This window comes from Lacerta agilis, chromosome Z (assembly GCF_009819535.1).
Source record: "Lacerta agilis isolate rLacAgi1 chromosome Z, rLacAgi1.pri, whole genome shotgun sequence".
Lineage (NCBI taxonomy): Eukaryota > Metazoa > Chordata > Lepidosauria > Squamata > Lacertidae > Lacerta > Lacerta agilis.
The window spans coordinates 5,761,352-5,785,079 of record NC_046331.1 but is presented as its reverse complement, the minus strand read 5'-3'; the positions used below and the strand labels follow the sequence as shown (position 1 = coordinate 5,785,079).

At 44.0% G+C, this 23,728-nt stretch overlaps 1 protein-coding gene across 1 annotated transcript in view; it reads right to left on the bottom strand.

The window, feature by feature from the left end:
• Nucleotides 1-23,728, bottom strand: part of ASTN2 (astrotactin 2) — a 627,871-nt gene that overhangs the window by 346,283 nt on the left and 257,860 nt on the right. Inside the window, 1 exon segment of the mRNA XM_033137815.1 lies at nucleotides 8,467-8,574. Within this exon segment, the coding sequence (XP_032993706.1) occupies nucleotides 8,467-8,574 (108 nt within the window).

Genomic DNA, 23,728 nt, shown 5'->3' with positions numbered 1-23,728 from the left:
AATGCAATTAGCTGGTTTTTGCAGGACAAAATTCAACTATGTAGTGGGGCAAGGGTTGTTGTTTTTGGGTGCAAAGACAGCCAGAACAGAGTATGGGGAGGGATACAAACTGAAGGTTAGCTGAAATTACCATTTGACCCTGTCCAAACACTTATGATTTGATGCCTTATATACCCAACTGAGTTTCCATTCTGAAGGAAATCAGCCCTGAGTGCTCACTGGAAGGACAGATCCTGAAGCTGAGGCTCCAATACTTTCGCCACCTCATGAGAAGACTCCCTGGAAAAGACCCTGATGTTGGGAAAGATGGAGGGCACAAGGAGAAGGGGACGACAGAGGACGAGATGGTTGGACAGTGTTCTCAAAGCTACCAACATGAGTCTGACCAAACTGCGGAAGGCAATGAAAGACAGGAGTGCCTGGCATGCTCTGGTCCTTGGGGTCACGAAGAGTTGGACATGACTAAAGGACTAAACAACAACAACAATACCCAACTGATCACTGTGCTCTGCAGGATAAGGCCTCTTGCAGCTGCCATCTCATCAGGAAGTCTTCTGTATAAGGCATAGGAATTGGACCTTAAGTGCAGCAGAACTGGCTCTTTGCAAGTCCTTTCCCTGGATATCAGGCAGGCACTGTGTCTACTGTAATTTTGGCACCAATTGAACACCTTGTTCAAAAAATCTTTTAAACAAAGGTAGGTGTGGGGGGGCAGTCTGTATCTGTACTGGATTTGAATTTGTTTTTATTTATGAAATAGTTCTATAAAAAATTAAATTGTTCTAATCGTGTATATAATGAAATGTTTTCATTGCCGATGTTTCTTATTGCGAAATAGCTTCTAGAGATTTTACAGGAAGCTATTCATAATAAATTAAATAAATAAATAAGTGAAAGGTAGATGATATGCAGGCCCAAAGAATAGCAATGGAGGAAGGAGGAACTTGTGAATTTCTATCTACACCCCCCCCCCCAAAAAAAATCCCACCCACTACTGCTGTTATAGCCAGTGCCATGTCTCCTGCTATGACGCACCTTGTTTGCTTAGCCCTAGCATCTATGTACATTTTGGGGGAAGGGGAAGGGAAGGTAGGGAGGGAGAGGAGAAATACTACCTAAATTTTTCATTCCACATCTCATTTGCTTTGCTTTGAAATAGTAAGTGTCTGTTGCCTCCAGAGGCGGGCGAGGATCAAAGACAGGCTTCTGTGTATGTAACAGATTCCAAATACCTAATTTTCCCTTATAAAGGCCTTGTTTTAAACACCAAATACAGAAGCAGATCAAAGCCTGGATTCGTCTTTCTCTAACAGCCCTCAGAAGGCTCCATGAGTCAGAGAGATACACACGCAGTGGCTGATGCAAAATTGAGGCAGATAATTGGGCTCCCCTGAATTCCCATTAAAGGTTGCTGCAAATTAGGGGAAAGAGCTGGACATCCTGTACACTAGGGGGTGGGGGAAGGTCTTATTTCCCCCGACCCCTCCCAAAAATAAGATATACTGGTGGTATCTGCTGCAAGCCTCTGAACAGCAGCAGAACCTCCTTATCTCAATAAGGTGTGGAACTTATCACTGGACAAGAGGAACCTAAATCCCCATGGTCTTAATTAGACTATAATGGGATGGCAGTGCTGGTTTATGAGGCAATAATACAGCTCTCCGGAGACCAAGCGATGCTTCGGCTCACTGTGTTATCTTGACAAAAGAAAACTACCAAATAATGGTGAAGAAAACAGCCACACAGTCCAGTGAGAGGGAAGCAAATGAAAGCACAGCCCTGGAACAGTACAAAGTGGTCAAAAACCTGGATGTTTCAAGGGGGGGTGGCGGTGGCACTAGTTATGGGCAGGGGTTCCTTCAGGCTACTACAAGATAACCATATTTGACTACACCACATAGAACCATGGATGTGGGCATGTCATGTGACCTAGATACTCGCTCCCACAATGCAAACTGGCACAAGTAACAATGGGGCCAAACGGATGACTACAACAGAAGGTATGAATACTGTATATACTTGAGTATAAGCCTAGTTTTTCAGCACATTTTTTGTGGTGAAAAAGCTGGCCTCGGTTTATACTCGAGTGAAGCGGGCGGCAGGGGCGGTGAGAAAGAAGCCCTTTCTCTCCGCTCATGCCGCCACCCGCTCTCCCCAGTCAACCATTCCTTAAGAAGCATACAAGAGCGGCGGTTCTTTACTCTCCCCAGGCAGCTTGTTCCATTCCTGAACTGCTCGCATAAATGCAAACTTGGCAAAGGAGGAAGAGGAAGGAGCAGCCCAAAGGGCTGCTTTCGGGCTGCTCGTTCCTCCTCCTCCTCCACAGCGGCAAAGGTGAACCGGCTTATACTCGAGTCAATAAGCTTTCCCAGGTTTTTGTAGAAAAATTAGGTGCCTCGGTTTATATTCGGGTCGGCTTATGCTCGGGTATATACGGTACTTATAGCTGGTGTTATACGCAGCAGAATGATGTGGTAGACTTCAGACTGTAGGTGGATGGTGGATGGTGGTACTTCCTAATGTCCCTTAGGACAAAAATTCATTAGAAACAGAAAAGCAGGAAAGGAATTGGAGTATAAACTGTCCCTTATGCTATTTATCAGCTATACAAAAGCAGTGGGAGATGAGGCTGAATCCTGCAAATCCAAAGGTGTAGTCAGTGGGTGTCTCCTGTGTCTGGGAATGAATGCACAACCTATTCTGGGAGGGGTGAACTCCTCTTGAAGGAAAAGATTCATACAGTGGTACCTCTGGTTACGTACTTAATTCATTCTGGAGGTCTGTTCTTAACCTGAAACTGTTCTTAACAAGAGCACAATTTCTGTTCTTATCCTGAAGCAAAGTTCTTAACCTGAAGCATTATTTCTGGGTTAGCAGGGTATGTAACCTGAAGAATATGTAACCTGAAGCGTATGTAACCCAAGGTACCACTGTAGTCAGAGAGTAGTCCTGGGTTCCAATTGTAACTAGAGTCTCTGGTGCTGGCAGTGCTTAAGCACAGCTTAGGCTGATTTGCCACTTATGACCATTTCTGGGCCAGGATAGCATGGTCTTCATTTCCCATGCCCTGCTGGCTTCCTGTCTGGACTACTGCAGTGTGCTGTTTGTGGGACAGCCCTTGAAGACTAGAAGCTGCAGCTAGTGCAAAAGGCAGCTGCTAGTTCGACAAGTCATGCAGCCTGATGGGAACATGGCACTGGGAACATGAAAGCACTGTGGTGGCTACCTGTAAACTACTGGGCCCAATTCAATGTGTTGGTGCTACCATACAAAAGTCCTAATTGGCTTGGGACCCACGTACCTTAAAGAACACCTTCCCTTATATCAACTATCTTGGATGCTATAACCTGCAGGCGAGACCCTGATGAGGTGCATCTGTCTCCCTCCCCACTTTACTGACATTTAATGGCTGAAGGACACTGTTCTCGGCAGTCCTGAGATCATTGGAATTAAGAGAGAATGTTTCAGAAATTGTTTTTATTGCAACTTTTTAAAAGAATGCTTCTCCCTTCCTAATTGTTTTATTATGGGTGTGTTTGCTGCTCTGAACTGCTTTGGCAGATATAAATTCAATACAAATAAATACAGTAATCTGCATTATCATTTGCTAGACTTCTGTTTGCAAGGAGTTTTACGAAGGGGAGTCGTTTTATTTCACCTGCAGCCTGGGGTGGTTACTGCCACAGTCCATTCTTATTCTCCTACCCAATTTTCCTGCAAGTGAAGAGCAACAAGAGCATTGCTTCTTAGCTTAGCAGCAGGATCCTGAGGAGGAACAAAACACATCCGCTAAAGCAAAAATGTGAGGAGTATTCATTACTCTTTTCTTCAGAGGAAGAAAGTACAAGAATGAATTGCTGTTAAATGAATTGGCTATTAAATAAAGCCCAATATGAATTTATTATTTTAACTACCGGTACTTGATTTAAAAAAAAAAAAAAAAACTCGTTTGAGTTGTGCAGTTATTCTGGTCTACAGTTCTTATCATCCCTGACCATTTACCACGCTGTCTGGGACTGATGAGAGTTCGAATCCAACAGTAACTGGACAGCTCCCATGCTATCCTTGGTTGAGTGAGACATGCAAACAAGGCCACTGAAATTATTAACCTCAGGGGTTAACCTTGAATTCATATTACTCACACTGGGACTCTCTCCCCAAAACCAAATGAGGAGAGATGTGCTTCACATGCAGCAAGTCTGTTTTATGGTACAGCATAAAATGAGATGTACAGAGTTGAAGATGAACCACCAGATCCACTCCAATAAGCACTGCAGCACGTTTAACAATTGTCCTCTGTCCTGCTATGGTTCATCTGGGCTGGAGACACTTTTGCACTGCCCTTAATGGCCATTTAACTCCAAATAACCGTGACAAGAGGCCCACTATAAAAATCAACAGGAAAGCATCATCACTAACAATTAGCTTTCTCTGGTGACACAGCTTTCCCTAGTAGGAATTAGAAGAAGCTCGCCCAATTATGGTTCTCAGCTGCAGTTCTAATTTTTATGGGGTTTTGTTTTGTTTTAAGCCACAGTTTTCTTTTAAACTGGTCATCTCCCTTGCACATGGGATTAGCAGAGTTCCATACAGATGATATAGATATAGATATATTCTTCCATAAAGGGAGAGTGGCAAAGATATAAAAACAAAGCAGGCCATTTTGGACAATGGCTTACACAAGGGACTCACTGGGACATACAGAAAAAAATGACCAGGAGCAAAGGACAATGGAGAGTGAAGGCGGAGGCAGATGACCCTGTAAGTAAGACTTTGATCTTCAAGGTCATTTTCATCACTACCTTCAACTCACATCTAATAATGCCATCAATGAGGCAAGGTGAGGCAATCGCCTCAGGAGGCAAGGATCTACAGAAGCAGCATATCTGGCCTCCAAGGAATATATTTCCCATGGCCACAGTGGAGGCCTGATCTACTGCCTCCTCAGAAGCCTTCCCCTCCCCACATGCAGCCTCTACAGTGACCTTTCTGTCCTGGCAAGGGGGGGCATTTTGTGGTTTGCCTCAAGTACCAAGTGCTAGCCCTGGTGCTAACAGGATTGTATAAAAAAAAGGTGGCACCAAGAAGCAAGTGTGAAGCACCAACATGCCCAAGACAATCCCAAAATTTACAAGAGGGAAGTTGGGTAAATTGGAGGAGAACTGGGAGGGGGGGAGGGGGGAGAGATCTGAAAATTTTTCAATAACTACAATGGAAAAGGACAGGGAATGAAGCATGAGAAAGGGAGAAGTAGAATGCTTGGAAGGGAAAGGAAAGCTTGGACCCTGAACAGGAGCACTTCATTTGTAGCTGGTTTCCTCTAGTACAGCTGTGTGCCAGATCCAACCAAATCATGGGTCCTTCCTGAACTGAATCAGGTAAATCCAGGTGGACCAGGGTTTTGGCCATATTAGGTTGAGGTTGGAGCTGATCCAACCCAGGACAATCCAAAAGTTGCGAGGTCTGACAGTGAGGAGAGCTACAGAAGGATGCAGCCTGTTTGTGTCTCATTCTCTTCCCCCCCTCCCCCAGCCAACTGCATGTTTAATTAGGGTTGAAATACTAATTAAAACTGTGCAAGGACCCTGAATCAGTTTGGGGCCCAAATCCAGGTTGAGTTGGTCCTGGATCGTCCTGGGTCAGATCTATCCTGGGATAGATTGGATACAATCCTGACTCTCCCTCAGAGCTTGTCAAGACTTCTATTAACTCCACCATTTTGCCTGAAAGACCTGTCCAGATCTTCACTTTTTTTGAAATATGGCAACCCTATTGCTACCACTACATGTGAAAAGAATCTAGGAGTCTTGGTGGACCACAAGCTTAACATGAGTCAACAGTGTGATGCAGCAGCAAAATAAAAAAATAAAAAATGCTAATGCTATTCTAGGCTGCATCAACAGAAGTATAGTGTCCCGATTGAGGGAAGTCATAAAGATAAAGGTAAAGGGACCCCTGACCATTAGGTCCAGTCGTGTCCGACTCTGGGGTTGTGGCTCTCATCTCGCGTTACTGGCCAAGGGAGCCGGTGTACAGCTTCTGGGTCATGTGGCCAGCATGACTAAGCCGCTTCTGGCGAATCAGAGCAGCACACGGAAACGACGTTTACCTTCCCACTGGAGTAGTACCTATTCATCTACTTGCACTCTATTCTGCCTTGGTCAGAACACACCTGGAATATTGTGTCCAGTTCTGGGCACCACAATTTAAGAAGGATTTTGACAAGCTGGAACGTGTGCAGAGGAAGGCATCTAGGATGATCAAGGGTCTACAAACCAAGTCTTATGAGGAACGGTTGAAGGAGCTGAGTGTGTTTAGCCTGCTAAAGAGGAGACTGAGAGGAGATAGGATAGCCATCTTCAAATATCTAAAGGGCTGTCACATGGAAGAGATGGCATGCTTGTTTTCTCTTGCTCTTGAGGGTAGAGAAAGGATTTGAGGTAATGGCTTCAAGTTACAAGAAAGGAGATTCTGACTAAACATTTGGAAAAACTTTCTGAGAGTAAGAGTTGTTTGGCAGTGGACCAGACTCCCATGGGTGGTGGTGGACTCTCCTTCCTTGGAGGTTTTTAAGCCGTGGTTAGAAGTCCATCTGTCATTGATGCTTTGTTTAGTTTCCTGCATGGCAGAGGGGTTGGACTGGAGGACTCTAAGGTCCCTTCCAACCCTAAAATTCTATGATTCTCACTTTCCAAAATGAAAGATTGTGTACCATTGGCACGTGTTCTGTTTCTGAAATATACCTGTTTTTGATCCAGTGTGCAACCACTGAGCCAGCTTCACCCCCAAAGGAACATATCCCTATGCATGCCAACACCTAATCATTGAAATAAATGTCACCGTTTTTTCCCAGGATAGTTGAGGCAACTTTCTGATCCTGCATCTTACTACGCTTAAGTACAGATAGCGAATGCAAAGCACAGAAGCCACCACACAAAACAGTAATTTGTTCCTGAGCTCAAAGCACCCTGCAACTTCATTATTCCTTCACACTCATTTTTCAAAACCACCTCTTGTCACAAAAATAAAAGAATGCAAATGCAGATTAGAACTTTTTTTTGGGGGGGGGGAGCAAGTGTGGGACACACTCTGAAACTAAGGCTTTAAAATAATAGAGAGAGAAAGAACAAGCCTCCTAACTCTGCTAAAACTGAAAGATGACACAACTTGGGAGATTTCCCTGCTCTCCTTTTCTCTCATTGCTCTAGAATTGCCTATAGGCTGGTCTACACATACAGCAAAATGACGTGGTGCAATCCATTGGTTGTATAGAGTGGATTGTATCACTTCAGTGTGCAAGATACCTGCTTCAGGTAAAATAAAACACATTAAAAGAAATCTCCTTGCAAGAAGAAAGAAAGTGGCGCAGCAGGAGAAAAGGTGGTCAGTCAACCAAGCCATTTCCTGAACCAAAGTGTTCCTTTCCCCCCCTCCCCCCTCCCCAACAGCCCGTTGAGATTTTTGTTAAAGTTTTCCATAATACAGTAAGATATAGAAAATAAGCAGGAAGAAGAAAGGAAAGAGAGAAAAGGAAAAGGAAAGGAAAGGAAAAAGAAACAGAAAAATATATACCTGTTCCAGGGAAGGCAGGTACAGACAGCTGCAGAACAGCAATGCATATCTGATTCCAGCTGAACACATGGGCTTATAACCAACTAAGTTCAGTGCAGAGTGGAGCTATTTAAATGAATGAATTTAATTAGTCATGTCTATAATTTTCAATGGGCTTACTCTGAGTAGGACTTGCCAGTACAGGATAGTAGTGCACATTGGGACTGGAAGGGTGACAGGCAGGGAGACCAGCAGTAGTGCCACCCTACTGGGTGGGTTGTAAGTAGGAAAGCAGGCAGGCATTGGCTCAGGGTAGACTGAGGCTGGTAAGGCAGGGCCCCATTCACCCTAGTGGACCAGCCTCCACTGGAACTGTCACTGGATACAGCCCATGGTTAAGATCTTAAAGGTAAAGGTAAAGGGACCCCTGACCATTAGGTCCAGTCGTGTCCGACTCTGGGGTTGCAGTGCTCATCTCGCGTTACTGGCCGAGGGAGCCGGCGTACAGCTTCTGGGTCATGTGGCCAGCATGACAAAGCCGCTTCTGGCGAACCAGAGTAGCGCATGGAAACGCCGTTTACCTTCCCGCCGGAGCTGTACCTATTTATCTACTTGCACTTTTTGGTGTACTTTCGAACTGCTAGGTGGGCAGGAGCTGGGACCGAGCAACGGGAGCTCACCCCATTGCGGGGATTCGAACCGCCGACCTTCTGATCAGCAAGCCCTAGGCTCTGTGGTTTAACCCACAGCGCCACCCGCACCCCTAGGTTAAGGTCTTAGGCTTTATCCAATGATCTAATGTTTCCCAGTCAGTCAACCATCCAGTCATACATATAGCTTCAGCAGCGTTGTTGCATCACACACCTTCACCAATTGTGGCCTGAGCCATTAAACCGAATTTGCTCCCCTCCTCACCTTTGCTACGTCGTCGGCTCCTGTATTGCTCAGTGTAGAAGGTCAACTGAGTTTCATCATCTGCTTCAGAGCCAGAGTTGCCTTTGGCACGGCCAAATCCAATCCCACCTACAGAGAAGGAAATCGGGGATTAGTGCAAGTGATCATGGCAAGCAGTTGCCCAGAAAACAAGTCTGACCCAAAACGCACCCAGACCAACGGGGACAAGTGAATGGATTTTCTGAACTGCAGGCCCAAAGGAGGGCTCGAGGGAGTGGTTACACCAAAGTAGGGACACCAAAGAAGGATGTCCAAGTGTCAGAGTGATCAGTTCTAGTGCTTTATTAAGGAAGGTCTAGACTTACAGCAAAGCAGCCTACCAGGTCTCCAAGCCTTTTCAGATGTGGGGCGGACACCACGGCAAAGAGATGGCTTGTCTGTACCCAAGCAAACATGCCTACATTCTATATACACAAAGCAGCAGACGTCACTTTGGCCAGGCCTTCCCATCACTTCCCCTGACCAGATGAGGGCATAAGTGGCAAATTCCCAAGTCTCACAGGTAGTTCTCCTTTCTGGGCATGGAGCCCAGCACCCCAAGCCCACAGATAAGCATAACATCAAAGCAAGTGAATATAAACACATATGAGCTCATTGCCACAACTACCAATTAATTGTGGGGTTATCTTGACAACCAAGATGGTGCCTGCAGAGCTTCAATAATAGTTCACCTTTGGTTCAACACACTGGACTTTTGATTTTTTTTATCATTTTATTCGTTAAATCAGCTCCTAATGCACAAGTGATATACAACAAAGCTCTTTGCTAGTCAGCTGTCTAAGCAAGCCACTGCTGAAGATCTGTGCGTGTCTCAGATAGTTGGAGCAATAGAATATCCCCAACCACCACCTCTTAAAAGATATTGGTTGATGTGACATGTTCAAGTAACCATCGGCTCCTCCTCAGACACTGCTCTAAACTCCTCCTCATGTAGGGAGGCAGCAGGGTGGGTGTGTTTCCAGGGGATTCTGGAGACACAGTAGCCTCTAAGAGTTCAGGGATCCTTGAAGGCTCTTTCCTCAGTTCCTGAACCTGCTCCTTTCTCCCTTGTTCTTTCTGACTGGCCTCTGGCTCCTGCTCCACTTCTTCTGCCCCTGCTGGCAATCGCTTCACAGATACTGCAGGCATTAATGAAGGAATTGGTGACAGGGGAAGATTTCTCCTCACTTGTGGCATGGAGCCCTACACACCACCGGCACCTTCCCCAAGATCACTCTCCTCACTCTCCTCTTCCTCTGCCCACAAATCCCCTCTCTCCTTGAACTCCTGCCAGTCCCTGACCCAGTCCTATCTACCAGACCTTTCCCCAAAGTCTGCTGCTTTTGGAAATGGCAAGATCCCTGCTCCTGGCAATTTTGAAACTGTAAAGGAAAGGGGAACCAAATAAGAAAAGCAAAATGAAAGGCCTTGTGAAAATGTTTGGCGCACACCTCTCACTCTGTGAAGAAGGTTAAAAGGAAAGAGGCCTCTGGGGGCTGACAGTGGCCCTTTAAACTGCTATTAAAGTATTTTACTGTTGTAAAAATTCTTTATTATTCTACGCAGAAGTGCAGCCTCCACACTTCTTGGCAAGAGAACTGCAAACGAAAGTGCCGCCCCCTGGCCCATGGAAATCTTAATCACTTCAAGCCAAGGAGGCAGAGGACTGCACCGAATGGAGAGCAGTTAAAGACACAAAAGCTGCTTTCAGTTGTGAGTAATACTGAGGACTGGCCCCTTTAAGAGACCTCTCTTCCAAACCAAGAACCAAAAGAAACATTTAACCTGACAGAGCTCAGCTAAGTTGGTTGGGAGGGAAGCAATAAGGTCAAACAACCACCAAGAGATGTGAAAATCTCTTGGAAAGTGTAATGGAAACTGTGCTGAGATGTAGATCAGTCTGAGCATCTGACCAGTAAAGAATAGATTTGGTCAATGAATCAAAATAAATATTGTCAATATACACAGTCAAGCTTCTTCTTCTTCTTCTTCTTATTCTTCTTCTTCTTCTTCTTCTTCTTCTTCTTCTTCTTCTTCTTCTTCTTATTAATTTATTTATTTATTTTCTTAATGCACTGACTTGAGAAGAACAGAAGGCATATTTTTTGTCTTCACAAAAAGTGGCAGAAGCCCTGCCCACTTTTTATCAGGAGTTCCATCCTTTTATCTAAGTGTTGTATTGTTTTATATAAGTACTTATATTGTTTAATGGACATTTGATCCCCTGCCCCAAAAAGTCTGTTTTATGATACCATATGACTTTTCTACATGTCTGGCTTCTAGCCCCCAATCTGATAGTTGCAATTGTGATACTGGGGTCTCTTAGTCAAGAACATGCTTCATACTGTTGCCGATTAAGAGAGCAATGGAGATCTACAGACTATATCAAGGGTTGCCAACAATCATTAGGAGACGGACTTTGTAGAATCTAAAAAAAATCCTACCATGTCAAGGTTTGGCATTACCAAACAAAATTTATTGTATCCAATGTTATCCCTACTCAGAGTATAGCCACTATTGGCTTTCTTCTTTCTTTCTTTCTATTTTTTTCTTGAAAACAACTTTACTACAGTCAAGCTGTGCATAAATTTTGTTAAATAAATTGAAAATAATGGACATGACTAACTTAGATCCATTAATTTCAGTGGGATTGCTCTGAGTAGAACTTAGTTGTATGAAGAACACTGTGCAGTTTTTTTTCTAAGACAACATGGAACTGTATGCATTATCATTTTCTATTATTTAATTAGTCTTTCAAGTCTGTATTTCTACTCTTTACCAATAGAAAATTAACGCAGTAAAACTCCTTCATCATAAAGTTATCTTCCATGACATTCTCTGCCTGCTACAAAGGTAAAGAAAGATAAAGGGACCCCTGACCATTAGGTCCAGTTGCAGACGACTCTGGGGTTGCGGCGCTCATCTCGCTTTATTGGCCGAGGGAGCCGGCGTACAGCTTCCGTGTCATGTGGCCAGCATGACTAAGCCGCTTCTGGCGAACCAGAACAGTGCACGGAAACACCATTTACCTTCCCACCAGAGCAGTACCTATTTATCTACTTGCACTTGACGTGCTTTTGAACTGCTAGTTTGGCAGGAGCTGGGACCGAGCAACGGGAGCTCACCCCGTCATGGGGATTCAAACCACCGAGTTTCTGATTGAAAAGCCCTAGGCTTTGTGGTTTAACCCACAGCGCCACCCGCGTCCCTGCCTTCTACAAAACAGAGATGCTAAAGTAAAAACACAAGGCAGGGAAAAAGATGTCTGGGGTGTTGGTGTTACCCAACAACAACCCAAACCCTCTGTAAAATTATGTCAAAGAGAAATAAATCATTATTCTGGGTGGCTGCTAACTGAAGCCGTCTGGCTATGAACTGGCAATGCCCGGGCTGCCATTTCCTGGCACTCTTCCACCTCCTGGTAAGCTTTTGCACTGGAACAACGGTGGGAGCCATACAGCCAATATTAATAGAATTGTGATTTCTCTGAAAGTTATGGCATGTGTGCAATCTGACTAACACAAAACCCTGCACATAGTAAGCAACTACATATGGCATGGTGGTTTGCTTCTGGCTTACTGCAAAAGCTCCAGACCTGGAAGATCACGTAATAAGCAAAGCTTATTCCCCACACTGCAGAATCTCCCATTTCTGCATTCAGGTACCACTTCCTGCAAAGCAACAATGTGTTCTTTAGTTCTGAAGCCATTGTTTTCCTGTATTCAACCCACAAGGGACAGGCTCTCTTTAATGATACTTGTGCCTGGTAAAACATTGTTTCCAATTTTGATTTGAGGAAAGAGTTGGGGGATGTCTTTAAAAGAATGCCATGTTAGTTGCATCCCTTGAGCCCTAGCTTTTATCATTTTACTTTCATAATGCCCCCAAGGCTCTCAGCTGTGTGCATTTGTTTGTTCACAGACACACACGGCTAATCTTCGCAACAATCCTGGTGGGTTCTGCTGAGAGAGTTACTGGACCGAAGTCACCAAGTGAGCTTCATTTAAACACAAGCAACTCTAGTTCTCAGAAAGACATTCTAACCAGTGCAGTTGCCTTTCTTCACCTTCTGAGCTACTTCTTCAGACATTAACACACATACACACACGCCAGCCTGTAGGTATCTTGACACTGGTTGCTAGGACCTAGTCCTAGGGACATTCATCAACACATCACCAAGTGTACAACCTATGATATCATATGCTGCCGCTGGCAAAGTTCATTTTGAACTATTGGCACCATATAGAGCCTGCTATTTCAGAATAAATTAATACAACATGTTGGAGGGAAATATGCAATGAGACAAGGGGTCCTTAGGCTACAATTTCTTGCTGTCAGGATAAGGGTGCTGTAAGGATACAATAGTCCCTATGTTACCTCTATTAAATGTTTGAGAGTGTGCATTTTAAGGCCTAGATCTGGGGTCCGGGTCAGGGCCAGGAATCTATGGCTAAACTCAAACAAAGTGAGCAGGAAAACTAAGTTCAGCACCCATCCATATCGGGCACCCATCATTTTAAGTTACCAAAAAATGCAGTGGCCCAGCCAATATATCTACAGCAATGGCAAATAAAAATGTGGTGAACAGGGCTGGGCCCTGCCCTGTTTTTTTATTAGGAGTGGGAGGGAATGTGAGGTACCTTCCCCCTTTAAAATCTGCCACTGTACCTGTTCACAAGTGCACAATTTAGGGCATTAAAGTGCTCTCATGAATTACACAGCCCATTCAATTCTTAAAATCCTAAAGGAGATAGCAACTGCCTGGGTTGGATTTATTCCTTGACTGGGGGGAAATTCTCATGTTCCTAAGCTGTGATGAAGCTCTGTGCTAGTTCCCTAGTTGCAGCCTCTACAGGTTCAGGAGTGGAGGAAGAGAAGCAGGTTGTGTTGAAAATATTCTCAAGGACACTAGCATTGGGAGGGAGAAAACACGTGGGAATGCTTCTGAAGTGTGGGAAATTCTTCAGGAAAACTAGAGTTAGATGGTTAACAAAACATTCAGCCAAGAACTAGAGACAAATATTTCAAGGGGAAATGTGTCGCTGCTTCTGCTCAGACAACAGACCCTGGCAGTGGCACAGATTCAGCTGCGCTCTCTTCTGGCAACTCTGAAAAGCTGCCAAGCTTTGCAATACTTTGGAAAATGCCCCTGTTTGGAGAACATCTAGAAAGGTCCTCCGTGGGGAAATTTTTGGGCTATATCTAACCACCTTGTTTTGCTGGCCCGGACATCCTGTTGCCTGAAGTGGAGCCCAAATGGTATCCACACCTCTTGCTGGGGGGGGGGGGGTTCCTGGTTCCACTATTCATTTCTGCTTTCATCTATTTCCCATCCTGTGGCCACTTCATTGTGGTGACTGAAGCAAGCTGCTTCACTTCACCACATGACAGGGCTGGCCCTGCTCCTTGGGATCAGGCTGCTTCCAGGTCCAGTCATTTCCCGATGTAGGGTCCTAACTGCCCTTGCTGGAGTGGTGGTCTTGGAGCGTAGCATGCAGACATCACAGATTTGTGAAACTGGACAGCGTAGGTGGCTAGACTCCTGATATTTATGCCAAACCCAACTGGCCAAAGGCTGATGTTATGCACCAATTCTCACTGGGCTGGGGGGGGGTGGTGCTTTCACATTGAGTTTATCCTAAAGGTGTTTGGAGGTTATTTTGGTTTTTACTTCTGCAACATTTGGGGGGATACCCCAGATCTATCTGTATTTTATACCTCCACTTCTTGTGCAAGAATGATGTTGTTTTGGCTGCTTAAGGATCAGAACTTTGAGAGTGCTATCTGTAGGTGATTTATTTTCAGTTGGTTTTTTTCCTGCTATAAATGCACAGATACCTTTAACAATTTATTCGGGGTGGGGAGATGACGACTGTAGTCCTGTGCATCTACAGCAGCAAGACCACAAGTAGTATTGTGATACCTTTGAGAATTGTCACTGCCATAAGCCAGTTAGTAAAGCCCAATAAACTAAATGTTTCATTAAACCAGTTCCTGTCTCTAAGGGGCCACAGCACTTTTTGCAGTTTTATATACATCTCTTCTTGCAGGAAATGATCCTCCACGAGAATGCAAGTTTTATATCTGTAATTTAGTCAAGGGAAACTGTTGAGGCTCGAACGACTCAAAACCCACCTATGTTAAGATGTTTTAATGTCTAGTTTAAGCACTTAATTGTTCAGCTAAAAGCAAGACAGCTCACTGGCTAAGGCAGCATTTAATGGACTGCTGCCACACAAAAGGCACAAGCCAGAGGAGGAAGGGGGGGGTGCTTTTAGAAGACTGCAGCCCATTGCACAACTGCCTGCCATTCTTCACCCCTCCATTTTTGTTCAGCTGCTGGTTGCGCCTCCATGATTGATGGCGCTGACAGGTTAAATTACCCAGGCCACACATCTTCAGAAAGTCAGTGACAGGGATATTGCATTTTCTGATTACCTAGAACCTGCACAGGTTTTTAAAACATGGGGATGGGGCAGAACAATGTGTTGCTGCAGAAGCTGGAAAGGAAATCAGCATTCTGAGTCCCTGGGAAGAGGCAATGGTAATTCAGTTAGCAGGAAGGAAGGAATAAGGAGGAGGAGGAGAAGGAGGAGGAGGAGGATGTATTTCCTTTCCAAGCAGCTGCACTAGTTAAGATCTTGAGAGGTGGAATAAGCTGAGAGATGGAGACCCATTGAGTATCATGGGTCTATGTTATAAGAATATTAAGGTTATATATAAAAAATTAAATGTTCATAACTATATATAAACCACATTCTGAAACCCCACAGATTAGGCCCAGAACAATTTCGCTGAAAGGTCAAAGTGGGAAATCTCCCCATTGTCTCTTTCCTCAGAAATCCTGTCCTAAGGGCACATTCAAGATATGAACAGGGTGTGAGCCTGTGACCTGTGAACTAGATTCAGGAATTAGTAGTTATAGTAACAAAAGAGTGGCCAAACCCAGATAATCCAATCAGGTAACCTGGAAGACAGGAAGAAACAACACACCCAGATTTCCGCCCCTTCTCTGGATGTATTCTGGGGGTGGTCTTGGGCCACACCCCTTCTGTGATGTATGTGTGATGTTTCTGGGGGTGGTCTTGGACTCCAGGGCAGGCAATTTAAAATGTCTACTGCGAGAGGCAGTGAAGGATAGGTGTGCCTGGCGTGCTCTGGTCCATGGGGTCACGAAGAGTCGGACACGACTGAATGACTGAACGACGACAACAGCAACAACAACATAAGGGCTTTCAGGCATGGCTCGGGGTCCTTCCTCCTCCCTCCTGTGGGTGTGGGGAGCACCCTGTTGCAGCAGCTTTTAATAAACTAGCTGCCTTGCTTTTTGTTAGAACTCTGGTCTGGTCTCTGTCCTTTCTGTGCAGGCAGGGGTTTCAAAATAATGTCCTGTCGAGGTTCAGGATTCCACCCGGAATCGGACCCTTTAATGGGATAATTTCCCCTAAAATTCTTACAACAATCTATCTGGTCATAGTCCAAAATTCTAACTACTACTGGCTCCAGTTACAGGTGGGTAGCCGTGTTGGTCTGCCATAGTCAAAACAAAATCGAAAATTCTTTCTAGTAGCACCTTAGAGACCAACTGAGTTTGTTCCTGGTATGAGCTTTCGTGTGCATGCACACTTCTTCAGATACTACTGGCTCTTTATGGATGGCAAAAAGTGAGAGATTGGTGGGATGAGGAATTGGGGGGGGGGCAGGGGGCTGGGCTTCAGTTTCACAATAGGGGAAATGGAAGGGGGATTTAACTGGCCACATTACAGGTGGGAGGTTGGGTAGTTGTGCATTGAGAATAATGGGGTGTTTGTTAATAAGCAGTGAAAGCAAATGTTTGACCACACACAAGTAAGCTCTATTGAAATCAATGGGGCTTATTCCCAGGAAAGTAGAAGTAGGTTTAGTTGAACTTGGTGGGGCATACACATGCATGGAGTTGCACTTGGCCCTCTGAGTTGGGAAGCAGATGCAACTTGACACTTGCAAATTACAATACAATACAATACAAAAACTTTTCTGGCATTTCAAGTTCAGACACTTCAAGTCAGTGGGATAGATTTAAAAGGGACAGGAGTGGGGCTGCCGAGGGCCACAAGGCACTTGATTGTTCTGCTTCACCCTGTCTATTCCCTAGAGGGATGAGTCATTAAGAACCCTTTCGGGTAAGATGGAGATTAAAAAAGAAGCCACTGAGGCAGTAACGTCCTTGTCCCTGTCCGCTAGGACAGTGGTGTCCAAACTTTTTTCTAAAGAGGGCCAAATTTGATGAAGTGAAGGGCCGTGGGGGCCAACCAAAATTGTTGACCTTTTTTGAGGGACCGGATTAGGACCCCGAAATGGACTTTGGACATGCCCGCACTAGGAGGAACCTCATTTGGCTTTCTCTCAGAGATGTGGGTCGCAGGTCCGTCATCTTGATCAGCATCTGTTTGCGGACTCTCCTGTGCAAAGAGAATATGGTCACGTGAGTCTGGTACTCTCTGATTGCAGGCACACAGGTGGGCTTGATAAGGAACTTGCGAGTATCTACTGTACCTGTGGTCACTTGTGGAGGGGACGGCATTTAGTCTACTTAAATTACTCTTCAGTTAGTTGAAACAGATTAAATCGTTTAATAAATTTTTGTTCTGTAAAATTTAATCCACTCTTTCAATTTTGTACTTCTAACTTCCGTATACTTCTGCAGCTTTAATTTTAGTGCTTTTTAAAAAAAATTACCTGAACTATAAAATAACAGCTGTAACAATATGTTAAAGGTAAGTAAAATTTATCAGTTTTAGACCCCTAAGTAGTAGCAGTTGCCAGGACATAACCCTGTTTGCCTCTGATGTAGTTCCATCCTTACTTCAGACGTTGTGATATATTGGTATATCGTGATGTTTAAGCTGGCGATACTGCCCAACCCTAGACACAACACCAAAAGTCACTGGGCACGATGCCACCCTTTATGTGCATGCATGCTTCTCTTCCCCCATGATTTACTCATGAAAACGGCGGGGGGGGGGACTGCATGCCAGAAGACCACCACAAATGTCATTGCCTGCCATGATACATGAAAACTGCAGGGGAAAACCAGTGCAAATGGATTGTTTTCCAAAAGCAATGAACACAGAAATGAATGCTAAACTTCTGCTGGATTCCATTAGATTTCCAGAAGTGGCTTTAACATTGTGTGAAAGAACACATAAAATGTGGATATCGTCAGGTAAAGATAAAGAAAAAAGTATTGTCTGAATGTAGCCCATGAGTCTTGGCGATCTGCAGCTATTAATGTAGCTTCTGCCAGAAACACATCTTAATCAAGGCATTTCTTCTCTGTAATCCTGTTTCCTGATTTACAAGCTTGATAATCCACTCAACAGACTGACATGTGGCTACAGGGCCTAATTCCAGCTCTTGATGCAAGAGCAGCAACAAAGCCTAGAGGGTGTCTTGCCATAATGGTTCTGTCCTGGGCCTGTTGTTATTCAACATCTTTATAAATTACTTGGATGGAAGGGATGCTCATCAAATTTGCAGATGACACCAAACTGGGAGGGGTAGATAATGCAGTAGAAGACACAACGGGGATTCAAAAAAGACCTTAGCAGATTGGAGAACTGAGCCAAAACTAACAAAGTGAATTTCAACAGGGACAAATGTCAGGTTCTACACTTGGAACAACAACAAGCAACACATCGCCTAATAATATACTGGAAATATTTTTATAACACTATACTGTTTCAAAATTGATAAACAGAAGACATATAATATGTGCACGGAGTCACAAACTAATAAGAATCAAATAAATGTTCCATGAACAAGAATTGTAGTAGTGGTAATTCACTGTCAAAGATCACTGAAATGGAGGCGGAGTGCTTTTCCACAGCCAATATGCTACAAACGTGAGATAATGGGTGCTCCAAACGTCGCAATTGGGTGCTCCGAGCATAGCAGCAGACAGTACAGTTCTTCCAGGATAACGAACTGTTTCAATGATAAATCTTCATCAGCTAGCAATAATATGAAATGAAAACCATTACATTCAGATACAGTCCAGTGAAAGAAATGACAGGCCTGCATGTTAACCAACCCATAATAAATACATACCAAATTAATAGTCCTCAAAGGTACATCAAATGCCCATGGATCAGCTATCACTAAAAAGTGTGGTAAGCTGATGCTGTTGGCAAAACCCTAGTTGCATTATCAAGGCTCTCAACAGGTGCAATGAATCACATAGATTTAAAGGAAATTTAAAGGTACAGTATCCAAAATACGGCGGACAAACGCCAGCTCCCTTGGCCTATAGAGCAAGATGAGTGCCGCAACCCCAGAGTCGTTCGCAACTGGACCTAATGGTAAGGGGTACCTTTACCTTTACCTTTAGCTCTACCTTCACTTGCAAGACTTCCCAGTTGAAGCAGTTTGCATATTCTGGCCATGACCTTCTATTGAGTTAAGTTCACTGCAGCAGCAGGAGTCAATCAAAGGGTTTCCTAATTAGTGGCCCAGCCTCTGCAGACTGAGCTCTTTTCCGGGAGAGCCACTGCAACACAGTGCGTTCTTTTGTGACAGGGGAAGATTAGTTTCAGGTAAGGTGGCAACTCAGCATTGCCAAAGAAGGACAAAAGAGGCTATAAATCTGCATGAGATTGGCAAGTGCTCCTTTATTACTCCAGGGGGATTATCCCTATGGCAAGCCAGCAAGCAAGACCTGATTGCAACAGCACTCTCACAACTTGTGTTCCCAACAGGCATTCAAAGGCTTACAGCCTCCACAGTGGAGCACTCTCTGAAGCCCTCACCCAACCCTCACAGCCGCTCTCCAAAATGGGAGCTTTTGGTGAATTACAGCACAGCAGAGGCCTGAGAAACACATTAAGCACAGCCCCGATCGTAGTAAATTATTCCCGTTGGCAGAATGAGCTATTAATCACTTATTTATTTTAAAAGGGAAAGGAGCTCATTTAACCTTTTTATTTACCTTTGGCAGTCAAGATAAACACCATATTTCAGCGCCAGCTCTTATCCACCTAACAGCTTTATACTTCTGGGGCTAAACTCTGCCAGCTGCTTTTAAAGTAGGATTTCCCTTTACATACTATTCCCCCCTCCCCCCCCCAGCAGTTTGTGGCTGTTCAAAGCAATGCTAGCAGAGAATAGACACCACTGCCTGAACCTGCACAACTATGTGTGGGTGCTGTGGTACTTTTTCATGGCTCGTAAGTGGACTCCAGTTGAAATCCTGAGGTGCTTTTCTTTTCTTTATTGTGAGTATCTAGACCTCAGGGAAGCCCTCAAGGACACACAAATTTGTTTTACATGCACACAAAATAAAAATAAAAATTCCTTCCAGTAGCACCTTAGAGACCAACTACGTTTGTTCTTGGTATGAGCTTTCGTGTGCATGCACACTTCTTCAGATACACTGAAACAGAAGTCACCAGACCCTTATATATCGTGAGAGGGTGGGGAGGGGTATTACTCAGAAGGGTGGTGGGAATGGGTGGTCGGCTGACAAGTGTGGAAAACCTGTTGATGACTGTTAATGACTGTAATTGGTCTTACAGGAAAAAGCAAGGGGTGAGATGGCTAAAGATAGCTTTGTCATGTATAAAGAGATAAGAATCCAATGTCTCTATTCAGACCAGGTCTCTCCATGGTTTTAAGTTTGGTAATAAGTTGCAATTGAGCAACTTCTTTTTCCAGTCTATTTTTGAAATTCCTTTGTAGTAAGACAGCTACTTTGAGATCTTGTCTGTCCTGGGAGATTGAAGTGTTCTCCTACTGGTTTCTCTGTCTTGTGATTCCTGATGTCAGATTTATGTCCATTTATCATTAAAGACAATCTTGTGATAACCAAGAGATTAACAGCTTTGTGGTTTTAAGATGTCACAGGAGTCCTTTTTTGTGAATGCTTGCTGCAACTCTCTGAAACTGAAAGGCATAGTAGTGATATGTGCTAAAAGTATGCTAATAACTTCGTAGAAGAAAAGTGTTTGACTCCTAAGCTCATTGAAAGAAAAAAAGAGTGCAATGTCCACTGGCTAGTGATTGGTTTCCTCAGCATTTCTGAAACTGTTAAGGCTCTATGTTTATATATGCAAAATATTGGTCCTGCTGTTCAGGAGATATTTCCAGCGCTTTACTACCCCTGATTCTGAACAGGTGGATCTGGACACTTTAAATTTTTGATCCAAAAGAGGGCACCAAATCCTCTTTTTAAATCAATCTTTTCATGTATCTCGGGGGTCAATCTAACTACTGTAGGAGGCAAGCTCAGTCATGGAGCAGCTTAGATATTATTATTATTATTATTATTATTATTATTATTATTATTATTATTATTATTATTGTTGTTGTTGTTGTTAGCAGGTGGTCAACCTGTGTCTCAGCTGTATAACATCAGATCACAAAGTATGAGGATCACATGACTGCATTATGTGACTGAATGCTCTTCCATACCCTTATGCAAAATAAATAAATCCATCCACACAGAAAAATGTCCTTTCCCCCTGATATTCAGCTTTTCTATGTCCAGTGTAGTACATAGCATTGTATGTAAAGCAGGGATTGCAATGATCACTTCTATTATGTTCTCTCATGTTATTCTTATTTATTGTTTGTAAGTCGCTGTGGGTTTTATATGAATGAAAAGCAGCATAGAAATATAATCAATCAATTAATCATTCTTTACAAACAAGTCAACTGTCTCCCTGAGAGATAATGGGTTGGTGAAGCCATGCTAGCAGACAGAAAAGAAAAAAGGAATAAAACTATCTGGAAATTTATTAAAAATCCAAGCAATTACCCATCCCCACCACCACCAAATGAGAACAAAACTCCACCCTCAATTCCTCCAACTTGGCCCTCCAGATGCTTCTGGCCTACAACTCCCATGATCCCTAGCTAGCAGGACAGCCATGGGCATACCCAGGGGGGCAGGGGGGGCAGCTGCCCCCCCCAGAAGCAAATAAATAAATAAATGGTTATCGGCAGCCTAAAAGGAAAAGAAAGCTCAAGACTGGTCTTTCTCCCCCTCCCAAAATCTCAATAACAATTGAGGCAGTTGGCCACTGTGTGTGTGTGTGTGTGTGTGTGTGTGTGTGTGTTGCACTGGCTGTTTCCCCCTCCCTCATGCCAACAAAGAGCTGGGGTGCCTATCAGAGACAGGATCCTAGCCTGCACCCTGCTTGGTCAAATGGGGATGCAGGCTGAGACTTGGGCAGTGTCAGGGGGCGAATTCATCGTCGCTGGGATTCATCGTTGCAAGGGAGGTTGGCAAACTGAGTTCCCTTGCATTGTGAGTAGTTCCCTTGCGAGGACTGAGGATCCTGGGAAACTGAGTTTTTCAGCCATTTGGGGCTTTCTGTTGGGGGGGGGGTTCCTGTTTTTGGAAGCTGTTTTTATTTTTGAACCTGAACAATCATGGCTCCCCCCCCCCTAGTTTTGATCCTGGGTACGCCCCTGAGGACACCAGTGGTCAGGGATGATGGAGGACTGAGTCTGAGGAAGCCTGACACAGAGAATAGGTTTGCTAACACCACACAGGATTTATTTGGTGAGATGTGACTCTGATTTAGCTTAGGCCTCTGTCTTGCAGGGACATGCAGCAATAGTCTGCAACGTGGCTGTTTGCATGCATCTCTCAAAAAAAGAATCCTTGGACCATTCTTACCTGCCTATTTGCAACATTTATTAGGTGCTTTATACTCTTTTTTTTTTTAAAGGAGGGGAGTGTTTGGTGATTCGAATTTATTTATTTATTTGGAGTGTTGTTGTTGTTCAGTCGTTCAGTCGTGTCCGACTCTTCGTGACCCCATGGACCAGAGCACGCCAGGCACGCCTATCCTTCACTGCTTCTCGCAGTTTGGCCAAACTCATGTTAGTAGCTTCGAGAACCCTGTCCAACCATCTGATCCTCTGTCGTCCCCTTCTCCTTGTGCCCTCCATCTTTCCCAACATCAGGGTCTTTTCCAGGGAGTCTTCTCTTCTCATGAGGTGGCCAAAGTACTGGAGCCTCAACTTCAGGATCTGTCCTTCCAGTGAGCACTCAGGGCTGATTTCTTTAAGGATGGATAAGTTTGATCTTCTTGCAGTCAATGGGACTCTCAAGAGTCTTCCTCCAGCACCATAATTCAAAAGCATCAATTCTTCGGCGATCAGTCTTCTTTATGGTCCAGCTCTCACTTCCATACATTACTACTGGGAAAACCATAGTTTAACTATACGGACCTTTGTCGGCAAGGTAATGGGAGTATTCTCTACTCTATTTGGAGTAGAGAAAACAAATAAATAAAAACAAAGAAGTCTGACAGCTTTGTAAAAATAGCAAGGAATTTCCCTTGTCTTTCATCTTCTCTATTTTACAATTAGGTATTCTTCAGATGCGGGGGAATAAACTTTACCCACAGCTGTTAGAAACAGCTTCATATCCGATGTCAAGAAATCAAGAAACAGGCAATGTTTAAAACACAGTTAAGGTACTGCTGCTTATTTGCCGTGTGTCTTTGTGGAGTTCTTTTCGCAATCTGTCCTTCTTTGAGCTGTTTACATCCTTTAACCTTCCCGCCCCTTTCCCTCCACCCGTTGATAGGTACAATGGAAGCCATTCCTAATATAAGCTTGTGAGGAGGTTTGGCATTAATTAAGCGGATCCGTAAAAATAATTGCACACATGCACATCCATCAAAGGGAGGCACTAGTCTCTACCCAGGAACCAACGTTGGATGTGAACTCTCCACTGGCGTAACTGTCATGAGGCTGTTAGGCAGAAAACAAATGCATCCCAAACCGACGATTTCATTTAGGAAGAGTAAAAAAAAAAAAAAAAAAAAGAAGATTGTGAAGGATTAATGAGGCGAAGGGTTTGTGTTTGCAATTGGATGTAAAATGCAAACATACTAAGTTGTGATATCATCATTTAACCTTAATGTTCAATAGAGTTCCAATCACTAGCACACCAAAGGGGCAATTAACCGTGAGCCGTGAAAAAGAGAACATTCCAAATGGGAGAGGAAAAGAGCTGAAGGGGGGGGGGACAGCTGCAATGAAGAAGAATTTGAGAATACAAGGCCAAAAGGTTTAAAAGAGAATAAGGTGGTTTTAAAACACCCAGCTTGACAGAAAACGCAAAAGGGCACCTTGTGGCACCTTAAGGACTAAAGAGATTTATTGCGGCTATCAGCAAAAAAAAAAAAAAAAAGCACCTTAAAAGGAGCTGAGTTTCCCTGTGGCAAGCAGGCGGTCTATTTATTACAAG